General features: G+C 38.7%; 1 protein-coding gene across 1 annotated transcript in view; it reads left to right on the top strand.

The window, feature by feature from the left end:
• LOC126095516 (WD repeat-containing protein 81) overlaps positions 1-13126 on the top strand; it is a 308162-nt gene that overhangs the window by 4931 nt on the left and 290105 nt on the right. Inside the window, exons 3-5 of the mRNA XM_049910301.1 lie at positions 3829-3991; positions 9690-10111; positions 10982-11518. Coding sequence (XP_049766258.1) covers positions 3829-3991; positions 9690-10111; positions 10982-11518 — 1122 coding nt within the window. The remainder of the gene's footprint in view (positions 1-3828; positions 3992-9689; positions 10112-10981; positions 11519-13126) is intronic.

Below are 13126 nucleotides of genomic sequence, written 5' to 3'. Positions count from 1 at the left end.
CATAATTTCTACATCCAAAACTTTACCTGAGTCAATACCAATAACAGATGCAACTCCATACAGAGATGTGTGACCCCTTTTAATCCATGTCCCATCTATAGACACACAGGTCTGTAGGATCTGTAGGAGATTCACTGTCATGAATACGAGGGCTATGCCGAAAGTTTTTAGCAGAATGTGTGAAAAAAAAATTATTTGCAAAAAAAGTTTACAACTTTTTAAAATACTCTCCATTAGCATGTATACATTTTTCCATTCCCTGAAATCACTTAGAAAATATGTCAGTCCAAGCTTCTTTTGGGATGTCACTTAGTGCACTCTCGTACACTGCAATGGCCTCTTCAGCTGATGAAAACAGCTGCCCTCAAATTTTTTCCTTAGTCTTAGGAAACAGAAAAGAAGTCACAGAGGGCTAGGTCAGGTGAATAGGGGGGATGGGGTAACTCTCGCACTTTTTCCTTCTCCAGAAAGTCCATCGTTCTGGCACCCCTGTGTGCAGATGCATTGTCGTGATGCAGCAGAAAGTGCCCACTCTTGGACTTTGGATGCTGTGACTTCCATGTGGCGATGACTTTTGGAAGACAATCGTTCATGTACCATTCAGCATTGACTGTACAATGTGTGTCCAAGGTCACAGAGGTGAGATGTCCAATCTTTGTGAAAAAAGTTGCCACCATCTTTTTTCCAGAGCTCCGACTTCGTTGAACTTTTGTGGGTGGTTCCTCCCATGGAAAGCACCACACAGACGACTGTCTCTCCGTTTCAGGGTCATAATGGTAGACCCACGTTTCATCACCTTTGACGATATTGTAAGTGTCTTGGGACTTCTCTCAATTGAATTTTTCGAGCATGAAACGACACCAGTCCACTCTCGCCTCCTTTTGACTTTCTGCCAGGGAATGTGGCACCCAACGGGCACATCTCTTAGTAAGGCCTAAGTGACTATGAACGATGGTCTGTGCTGCTGTTGATCCAACATTTAGGGTCCTTTCAATGTCGCAAAATGTAAGATGTGGATCTTCTTTGCTCATTTTTCTCACAGCATCAATGTTTTCAGGAGTCACAGCTGTTGCTGGCCGACCGGGACGAGATTCATCTTCAATTGACTGCCGACCCCTCAAAAACTCGCGAAACCAATTTCCAACTGTGGCCCTAGAAGGGGAAGCTTCACCAAAAACACGCAGCAAAGAAGAATGGCTTTCTTTGGCACTTAAACCCTTTTTTTAATCGTAAAAAATCCTGGCACCAAAGTCGCGGCGCATCAGCTCCATCATGCACCGTCTCTGATTCAGCACTGCCTGTGCCTTCTTACCGCGCTGTGGGGGATCACCTCTAGCCAGGGGTTGCGTGCGCACGTCCCAGGGTTGAAAAACATCGTTATTTCGAATGAAAACAACCCCATTGTCCTCCGCCTTACGGTTTATGGGCTGCTAAAAACTTTCGGCATAGCCCTCGTATCTACCCCCAGGATCTATTTCTTTTTAGTTTATTTCCACCACTGCTCCACTGCTTTCTGCATAGAAGCTTTGCCAGTATTGCATACAGCATCAGGCATTTCTTTATTTATTTTTTCAAACCTTGCACAAGGTGGAGGCGTGTTCAGAAAATCACACAATAAATTATCTCCTTCCCTGCGTACCCAAGGCATCTCAGAGTATGTGCTAACCTAAAATTGCTTTCATAGGTACCAGTGTCAGATTTTTGGAGGAGAAAAATGAAAATTCATAGCCACACGAATTACAAATTAATTTAAAATCACAAGCTATTCCTACTCTTCTTTTTTCAACAGCAGTAACACATTCTGCATTTTTACAACTTACACAAGAACACGGAAACTTTATAGCCTGGTACAGAAGCTCTAAATCAATAAATCTGAATCTAGTGTAATTCATATCATCATCATTCAAGCACCTGTACAGTTCTCCTGTCCCAAATTTCAATGCTGAACATGAGAGCTTATGTTCTTCATTTCGAGCTGCTTCCTCTTTTTTGTTGGTAAACTGATTTCCAGGAAACCTCTGGTTCCTAAACACAGTTTTTGCACCACTCACTGTGCATAAATCTTGACTTTCACGTAAAGGTTTGCAAATTCAGTCTTTCACCTACTAATATGCATTAATATTATCAAAATTTAAGTAAACCACAGGCAAGAAAGTTTTCAGGCGAAGATATATATGTCAGTCAGAGATATAGACATCAGCCAAGATATTGAAAGAAAATAACCTTCACACTGACAAAAATTCCGCTGAAGCAAGCAGTTTCCCAAATGTCGGAAAAGGTGGGAGTGGTTGCCAGAGCAGAGTTAATCTGTTTAACAATTTAAAGGCATTTCTTAAGCTGCTATCACGATAAAATTCACCCACAACATAGGTCAAACTGTGTGGATGAAGAAAAATAATATTTTTGAAAAATCGATTTTTTGGACCAAAATCCATTACCTCCCCCTTTAAGTGATGTGGATTTGTAATTCAGCAGTTTGCTCCAGTTTCCTTTTTTGAATATTGTTGTGACCTGTGCAACTTTCCACTGTTTTGGTACAGATCTTTCATTCAGTGAGTAGTTGAATATGATTACTGAGTGTACTCTTAAACAAATGTAACTGGTGTACAATGTGCACCAGAGGACTTGCCTTTATTAAGTGATTTGAGCTGGTTCACTACATCGAGGATATCTGCTTCTAAGTTACTCATGGTGGCAGCTGTTTATGATTAGAATCCTGAAAGTATTTACTTTGTCTTCTTTAGCAAGGGAATTTTGGAAAAAGTGTTTAACAAATCCATTTTAGGCGCACTGTCATCGGGTAACATTACCATTGCTATCATGCTGTGAAGATACTGATGTGTCTTGCCAATGCCAAAAGTTCAATCAAATTTTTGTTTTCAGTTTTATAGCACAACATGACTTCGTGTACCTTGTCCCAAGTATAATTACTTTTCCTCATTATAATTTTACTGATGTTTCTAGTGTTTATTATCTGCCTTTTGTCAGCTCTATGAAAGGTAGTTATACATGGCTGTGTATGGAAGTGAAACATGGATGACAAACAGTTTAGGCAAGAAGAGATTAGAAGCTTTTTAAATGTGATGCTATAGAATAATGCTGAAGATTAGGTGAGTAAATCACATAACTAATGAGAAGGACTGAATAGAATTGAGGAGAAAAGAAATTTAGGGTGCAACTTGATAGAAGAAGGGATCAGTTGATACGACACATTCTAAGACATCAAGGGAACACCAATTTAGTATTGGAGGGAAATGTGGGGTGTAAAAGTTGTAGGGGGTAGTCAAGAGATGAATATAGTAAGCAGATTCATAAGGATGTAAGTTACAGTAATTATTCAGAGATGAAGAGGATTGCACAGGATGCAGTAACATGGAGAGTAGCATGCATCAAACCAGTCTTTGAACTGAAGACCAGAATAATGACAACAATAACAACAACAACTATAACGACTACAACGTGCCTGTTAGAGACTTAATACTTATGTTTATTATATGTTTTTCAGTTTTGGAAGTTATTTTAAGAAACCATGAAAGTATTTGATGAGTAAATTTGGCAGATCATTTAAATTCTAAATCAGTACTGTTAGATTGAAAGTTCAAGTGAAGGGTTGTGCCAATTTCATTCCATATGTTTGTATTTGCAATTTATGGGTTTAAAATGATATTATGTATTGTGAATGAGATGTGAAAGTTGTATGAGAATAAACCATCTTCCCTGTAAGAGAGATTGAGGAGTAATGATGTATTTGTATCACAATAAACTGATGCATAATAGTTTGATATATATATTACTACTGGACCTAAATAGTGTTTTTAAATTCTACAGATTTTGCACAAACAAACACAAAAGGTGATACCTCTTCCTCGAGTAAGGGTAGAGAGCTCAAGTTCGGAAACTGCTTTATCATTTTCTCAGCTCTTACACTATGTTGCACAGACAAATTTCAAGAATCTGTGGAAAGATGCCTTCAAAAAGTATTTTAATGTATGTAAGTAGAGGACAGAACAAACTTTGGTTTTAGTTATAGTAGTACTTGTAACCATAATAGTTAGATTTATTAATGCATGTTTTTGTATCAGTTACAGGGTGCATCACACACACACACACACACACACACACACACACACACAGTGTGTAATTATTGTGAACTTTCACTGCTACTCACATTCAGAATACCGAGCGAGGTGGCACAGTGGTTAGCACACTGGACTCGCATTCGGGAGGATGACGGTTCAATCCCATGTCCGGCCATCCTGATTTAGATTTTCCGTGATTTCCCTAAATCATTCCAGGCAAATGCCGGATGCCTTTGAAAGGGCACGGTCGACATCCTTCCCTAATCCTATGAGATCGATGACCTTGCTGTTGGGTCTCTTCCCCCAAACAATCCAATCCACATTCAGAATGGTGTTACAACAGCACTACCATGTCATGATGGGAGTTGTTGGTACCAGTGATGTACTCTTATTTTTTGTGCACTAAAATGGTTACTGTTGCATACAAGACAAAGAGTAATGCTCACTGCATCAACTGCATTCAATAAACTAGATGTATTTGCCGGATTGTGCAAAGTGGCTGGCACCTTGTGGAACTCGGCTACTCAGGTGTAAGTTCAGTTTTGGTGGGCTTGGGATATCCAGCCTGCAGTTACTCAGTGTCAACATTCGTCTTTAACCATTAAGCTTTGGCCATCTGACGGTGGCAAGTGTACAACATGATGTATCACAAGGAACAGGCAATTTCTATTGCTTTTTAGCTGTGTTAGGATCACATAGATAAGTGGAGCTCTGTCTGAGTTGACTTTAATTTACCTTGCTTCTTCTGGGACACCAATGCAGACCATTATTTTTATTAAAAACACTCCCTGTGATACATATAGCTCATTGCTTAGTACTAGAGTCAAGATTTTGAGGTGTTTATTAAATGGATTTTAGCCCTTTATTGTGTTGGGATTGCCCTTTTTAGATTAAAATGGACTGATTTAATCTTTCTGGAGTCTTTTTAATGAAAATATAATGAATACTAATACTGTATTAAATTTTATTATTATAGTTCTTTGTGATAAATAAACAATTAACTTTTCTTTAAATCAGCACTTGAAAAATTGCATAAATAATTGAGGTATTTACCTGTGCTACAATTATTTTCTCTTTTTATAATATTTTAAGAAAGTCTTTTACTGAAAAGTTATTTTCGTGTGTCACTCACATAAAAACACACACTTGAGATGTGTACCTATGTAAGGCCACAATCTGAAGCCTAACACTACAACTAACAAGAAATTTTATATTTAATTTTTAGTATAGCAGTACATGCATGTGCATACTGTATGTGTGTGTGTGTGTGTGTGTGTGTGTGTGTGTGTGTGTGTGACACACACACACACACACACACACACACACACACACACAGAGAGAGAGAGAGAGAGAGAGAGAGAGAGAGAGAGAGAGAGAGTATCATCAGAGCCCACTATGGGTCCCAGTCTGTTTAAGGCTAGCTGAGTTATGCTCATCCTCAGTACTCTGTGTGTATTGCTACAGTACATGTGTTCATAATTAATTCCTGCTGAATGTTACTTAAATGTTGTTAATGTCTCTGTGAAATAAAATTGTGTTCAGTCTACTGGTCGTGTTATACGGATAGCTAATTACAGCAGTACACAGTTAATCACATTTCTGAATTTTATGAAATGGAACTTTTTCTTTTGTTTCTCAGTAGTCTTTAGCATGCTGAGAAAGATCTCTCTATAGCGCAAGAGGTTGATGGTACATATTTCAGTGTAATTGCATGTGGCCACCGGTACAATCCACCTTTGAAGTTCTGCATCTGAATAATGGTGGGGGCACTTTGTTCATATCTGGGAATCTTCAGAAGAATATTCTTTAGTTTAGTGACACATACTGTACCCACTTAACCATGTATTGCCTCCAGATACATCTGCACCTCTAAGATCGTGTCTACAGCATCTTTCACTTGAATAGATGCAGACTCTAAGTGTTGAATTGCATCAGATGATGTCAGAAGTGCACTTTTAAAAATGCTAAGTATGTAACATTCTTGGTATTCTTAAGAACAGTCTTGGCTTTTTCAATAAAAGCTGATTCACTGAGTCAAACGTGTCTGTTACATCTTTGACATTTTGATAGTATTTGGCATAATGTAAAGCTGCTAAGAACCAGGTACACCAACGTGTAAGTATGGGTTCAGATGAGTGGATGAAGGGGGGGGGGGGGGGTGGCATTTGGAGTTATTTCCACAAAGGACTGAATGCCGGGAGGAACTTTGAGAAATACTTTCTTAACAGAAGAAGAAGAAATGATATTGTTAACTCCAAGGTGCAGTAGTGGACACCAAAACCTCACACAAGCCTAGATTACAACTGTCCTCTGCACTACTTGTCGTAGAGGAAATTAATAGTTGAATCTGTTCTTTGTTCTTCTTTTTAGTAACACTAGTAATGTGAGCTGTGGAATCTTTGTGTTGAAGGAAATGTGACTTTCTAACTATAGGTTAGTTAAAATTAAAACAAATAAACACAGACGATGGCAGTAACTAAAAAATAGGATCATGATCGTGTAAAATATTCAGTTGAATCATGTACACGATCAGTTAACTAAATTTAAATATAGATTTGAAAATCCAAGAGCAGATGGCAAAAGATTGCTTGGCCTCCAGTAGTGAAATAGGAGTCTTCCCAAATTCACTGCCAGAAAAGACAAATTTTTTATAATTTCTTTTCAGGCCAGACAAAATTACTATTAAAGTACACTATTCAGTGCAAGTCAACGCACCCTGCAACTTTACTTTGTAAATACAAAAATAAATAGTCTCAAGTGTCAGTGGTTTTTTGTTTAATGAACTTCTCTATTGTTGGACAGCATTTAAGGAAAGACTGGTTGGATTCATTCCAACTCAGCAGTGTAGGCATATTCTCAAAATGACAATATGGTGACATTGCACAATACACAGTGTTGACCTCAGAGCGTGCTGTATTTCTTACACCTTCTGAACTAAAAGACACCACGAAGGAATTATTCGAATGGGATGGAAATTGGTAGATGTGATGTACATGTACAGACAAACAAATTATTACAATTTCAGAAAAAATGGATGATTTAGAGAAAGATCTTTACAAATTGTGCAAGTCCACCTTTGACCCTTAAGCAAGCTGTTATTCGGCTTGGTATTGATTGGTAGAGTTGTTGTATGTTCTCCTAAGGCATATCATGCCAAATTCTGTCCAAGAGGGCACGTTAGATTCTCAAAATCTCAAGCTTGGTAGAGGGCCCTGACCTTAATACTCTAAACATTCTCAATTGGGAAGAGATCCAGTGACCTTGCAGTCCAAGGTAGGGTTTGGTAGGCACAAAGACAAGCAGTAGAAATTCTCGCTGTTTGTGGGTAGATATTATTTTGCTGAATTATAAGCCCAGGATGGCTTGCTATGAAGGACAATGAAACTTCGCACAGAATATCCTTGAATCACCACTGTGCTGTAAGGGTGCTACAGATGATAACCAAAGGGGTTCTCCTATGAAAAGAAATGACATGACTCCGTAATGTTGGGCTGTATGGTGAGTAACAATCAGGTTGGTTTCCCACTGCTCCCGGGTCATCTCCAGACATGTCTCCAGCTTGGAATCTCATAAACTGGCATAGAATTGTCTTTTGTGATAAGTCCCACTTTGAATTTAGCACTAATGACCAGTGAAGACATGTCCGGAGATGCCCTGGACAGTCGTGGGATACCAACCTGAGATCATCAATGACATCCACCGTGAGGGTTTATGCTGATTGTAGGTGTCTACTATACCGTTGCCATACTCAGCCTCTGTGCTGATGCTGGGTTGCCAACACTTGCAGTCAGGAAGCAGCTCCTCGAGGCGCATTGGACATATAGGCTTCTCACCTTTTCAGAATGATTCATATACCACCAAACCATTGCTTGTACTTTCTGTGATTCTTCTCTAAGCAACAAGCCTATCTTGAACCCATACAAAGCATGACCTAGTGTTGCGTGTGGGACAAACACCAAGCTCGAGCTATGGTTGCAACCGACATATGATGGTTATTAGATAGGCCCAGAATTGTTTTAAATTTACTGAGATGCAGGAGTGATTGCAATTCTGGATTGCTTTTACCTTACTCAGAGAGTGCATTCTAAGTTGTAGAATGCATGTAGCCAATAGGTAAACAAATTTAAATTCTCCAGGGCACTGTTTTCTGCCTACAGGGGCCACAGCACGAGATTTTAATCCGCTGGGTCTAAGGGCATGTGGAATTTAGTAAAAACAATTCAGCAGGTGTTGTAGTGACTCGGTGTACCACCTCTCATCTTATTTTCACTTCACATCATGTATTGCTGGGGAGCAGAGTGACAGGAAATGACACACTATGCAGCTGCTAAAGTTTCCTGGTGGCCATTTTGAGCACCATTTTGACCACTTAGGCAAGACAAGTTCTTTTCATTCACCCGTTAGCAGGTGGGACTCAGTACAGTACTGACCCTTGGCCTCATACTGCAGGTAGAGGACTAACAATGTGTAGAGCTTGTGGTTCACACATTTCTGTGCATCAAAAGTGTAAGAGATTTAATTTTATATTTAAACAAAAGGGCTGAGGCTGATTCACCATTAGGTTTGCCTTCTGTTCTGTGAAACATTATATTATTATGGTGCAATGTGTTTGTGTTATCGGTGTGGCTAGCTCATCCTGATTTTTTAAGGCAATCAGCCAGCTGCACTTTCCTGAGTTGTTCGGGCTGTTTAGTCACTATGTCTAGGTTTTAGAAAGGTTATAAAACAATAACTGTGTCTGCAGCTTTTTTCAAATTTGCAGGATAGTCTTATTGTATGAGTGAAAATGGGAGTGATTTTCACTGAATGTGCAAAACAGGCCTCTCTCTTCCCCCCCCCCCCCCCCCTCTCTCTCTCTCTCTCTCTCTCTCTCTCTCTCTCTCTCTCTCTCTCTCTCTCTCTCTCGCTCTCCCCCCCCCCCCCCATCTCTCTCTCTCTCTCTCTCTCTCTCTCTGTGTGTGTGTGTGTGTGTGTGTGTGTGTGTGTGTGTGTGTGTGTGTGTTTACTTATTTTAATCACACACACACACACACACACACACACACACACACACACACGTGCGAGACCTCTGACTAGTTGCTTGTTATATCATCTCAACTTTTGGAACTTGTGCAGTTCCCAGTGTTGAGTAACTTGCATCTATACACTTCAGTCAGATACAGCAGCACATGTGGTATAGTTATTATTTTTAACGGGCTGGCTGATTAAACTTAAGTTACAGTACTGGAAGTTGTTCCTAAAGTAGTACAAGTGTTTCTAAACTTTTTGTGCTGATATTGTTACAATGTGCTGTTGCTGTGGTGCATGTAGGTTTTGACACTTGACATGATTATGTGGCATATGATATCAAAGATACATAAACAAAAGCAAAACAGAACTCTTGCAGTATAGTTCTGGTGCTTATTTTACACACATTGAATTTGAAGACTGGTTTCTGTCTGCCACTTTGACAACAGCATGCGTCAAAGCAGGTGTGTGAAACCAACAGGTTCAATATTTCCATTGATTCTATGTACAAACATTGTTGAAGAAAATCTTATCCTGTACACAAAAAAGAATAAATGAACCATTACTTAAAAACTCATGATTTTTTTTCCTCTCTCTCGTCAGGTGGAGCTGTATCAAATGATGGTAAAAATGCATCTAGAATCACACTTACAGATAGTGATGCAGTCATGCGTGAAGTGATATTACGAACATTTGGTTGCCCAATTTTTCGCCTTGATGAAGGTTTTATTGATGTGTATAATGAAGATGGAAAGAAATCATTTGAAGTTCACTGCAATATCTTGCCAGCACTATGTGCCGTGGAGACACCACAATGCTTTCTACTGATCCAGGAACCATACATAAAGCACACACTACAAGACTGTGTTACATTCAGTCCAGCATTGCTTGGAACATCTCACATCAAGCCTCTTTTTATAATCTACCAACTATTGCAAGCAATGCGATCAATGCATGATCGTGGCCTTGTGCTGGGAGAAATTGCACTAAGTGACATCCTTATAACTGAGAATCTTTGGATACAGGTTTGAATAAATATAAATTACCTGTTTTATTATATTTCTAATTATGTAAGCATGTTTTGTCTTCGTTGGCTTTCAAGAAATAACCCTCATTTCTACAGAACAATTCATATCTTTTGATTATGTTTAACATTAAAATGTATTTCAGAGCTCTGCAATCAACAGATGTCCTTGAGAGGGGCAGCGACTTTAAACATTTATTACTCATGAAAGTGGAATTGAGTGCTCTTCCAATTTCCAAGGGCATTTGTATGCTCAAAGAACTAACACATTTTTCATTGTGCAAAATCTCAGTTAGAAAACAGGAAATGACAATAAAAGAGTGTTTAGATGAAATAGAAAACCAAGATAATTTCAAACTCAGATGCAGAAATTGCCAGAAAATTCTTTGCTAAAGGTGTTTTAAAAACATGTGCATTGGTTTCTCTCTTTTTAAAACTATTCATAATAACACATTTCTGATCATACATTTTTACTGAACCTTCTCCAAGCTTCAGTAATTAAACTAACATTATCCACTGTACCAAGGAAGCACCGAGTAATAGGTGATATGAAAATATGGACTTGGACACTGTAACTCAGCAAAGCATACAGTTAATGAAAAATGGGTGCTTGAGAGAGATTCACTGCCTACTAATTTGTTTGTCATTGTTAGATACAGTCAGTCAGTCAATCTGTCTGTTTTGTGTCAGTCTTATTTGTTAGCATTATACAATCAGAAAATTCTTGGCTTTCAAGCTTTGACAATTAGCAGACAAAAATCAGCATTCTATATAATGATATTTTGCCCCTATATACTGTTTTGGGATATGGCCATTGTATTATTATTAATGGTGTATAAGAAATATTTCTTTCAGAAAAATTTTCTTTCAGGTAATGCCACGACTGGAAGATAACATCAATTGTGATCCGTCTTCTAACGTTGGAGATGCAGAGAATGAAAATATGTTCAGTCCAAAAATTCAAAATGTAGAACTGGTAGCAAATGATCTCAAAGAAGATATATCAGCACAGAGCAATATTAGGCCTCATGAGGAAGTGAGGGCGCACCAAGAATACTTCCAGAGATACTCAAACCCTCATAACAAGTTTATTCCCAAGACTGATACTGACCATAAAATGTTGGACCATAAAAGCAATAAACAAAAGCTTGAAAAAATACCTTTAGAGAGCTATTGCGAACAATGGATTAGAGGGCAGCTATCTAATTTTGATTATTTGACCATCTTAAACAATTTAGCTGGTAGACGCCATGGGGACCCTGTCTGTCACCATGTTATGCCATGGGTAACAGATTTCACCTCTCGGACAGGTTCCAACTGGCGTGATCTGACACGTTCCAAATATAGGCTGAATAAGGGAGACAGGCAGCTGGATCTGACGTATGACACAGCCACTGGGACAGCACAGGTAAGTGAACTTCACAACCAAAGGATTTGTGTTTTATAAGCATGCCTTGATATTTTGTTATTGGCTTTCCAGTCGCTTTGCATTTTTTTTTTTTTTTAATTTTATTTAATTTACAACTGAAGAGAGATTATATGAGGAAGGATGGGAAAGGAATTCACAATCATTTTTTTCTCCACTGGTACTGCAGCTGGGATGTTGAAAGTTCACTACAAAATAATTGGAAGTGTGTGCTGCAGAGGGTATTTTGTTTTCATGTGCAGCTCTAGCAAGAGAGGCCTGAACTACAAAACAACATGTTGTGTTGTTGTGGTCTCCAGTCCAGAGACTGGTCTGATGCAGTTCTCCACGCTATTCTATCCTGTGCAAGCCTCATCATCTCCGAGTAACTACTGCAACTTACATCCTTAATGTATTCATCCCTTGGTCTCCCTCTATGATTTTTACCCCCATTTCTATTCAGTACCTCCTCATTAGTTACATGATCTAACCATCTAATCTTCAGCATTCTTCTGTTGCACCACATTTTGAATGCTTCTATTCTCTTCTTGTATAAACTATTTATTGTCTGTGTTTCATTTCCATATATGGCTACACTCCATACAGATACTTTCAGTAAAGACTTCCTGACTCTTAAATCTGCATTCAATGTTAACATATTTCTCTTCTTGAGACACACTTTCCTTGCCATCACCAGTCTACATTTTATATCCTCTCTACTTCAACCATCATCAGTTATTTTGCTCCCCAGCAAAACTCATCTACTACTTTAAGTGTCTCATTTCCTAACCTAATTCCCTCTGCATCACCTCATTTAATTCGACTAGATTCCATTATCTTCATTTTGCTTTTGTTGATGTTCATTTTATAGCCTCCTTTCAAGGTACTGCCCATCCATTTGACTGCTCTTCCAGGTCTTTGGTGTATCTGCCAGAATTACAGTGTCATCCACAAACCTCAAAGTTTTTATTTCTTCTCCATGGATTTTAATTCCTCATCCAAATTTTTCTTTTATTTCCGTTATTGCTTGCTCAATATACAGATTGAATAAAATCAGGGATAGGCTATGACCCTCTCTCACTCGCTTCCCTTTCATGCCCCTTGACTCTTACAACTGCCATCTGGTTTCTGTACAAATTGTAAATAGCCTTTCGCTCTCTGTATTTGATCCCTGCTACCTTCAGAATTTGAAAGAGAGTGTTCCAGTCAACACTGCAAAAGCTTTCTCTAAGTCTAAAAATGCTAGAAACATAGGTTTACCTTTCCTTAACCTATCTTCTAAAATAAGTTGTAGGGTCAGTATTGCCTTGCGTGTTCCAACATTTCTGTGGAATCTAAACTGATCTTCCCCAAGGTTGCCTTCTACCAGCTTTTCCATTCGTCTGTAAAGAATTTATGTTAGTATATTGCAGCCGTGACTTATTAAACTGATAGCTCAGTAATTTTCACACCTGTCAACACCTGCTTTCTTTGGGATTGAAATTATTACATTCTTCTTGAAGTCTGAGGATATTTCACCTGTCTTATACATCTTGCACACCAGATGGTAAAGTTTTGTCATGTCTGTCTCTCTCAAGGCTATCAGTAGTTATAATGGAATGTTGTCTACTC

This window comes from Schistocerca cancellata, chromosome 8 (assembly GCF_023864275.1).
Source record: "Schistocerca cancellata isolate TAMUIC-IGC-003103 chromosome 8, iqSchCanc2.1, whole genome shotgun sequence".
Lineage (NCBI taxonomy): Eukaryota > Metazoa > Arthropoda > Insecta > Orthoptera > Acrididae > Schistocerca > Schistocerca cancellata.
Note: the sequence above shows the minus strand (reverse complement) of the source record. Positions and strands in the feature narration are given on the sequence as shown.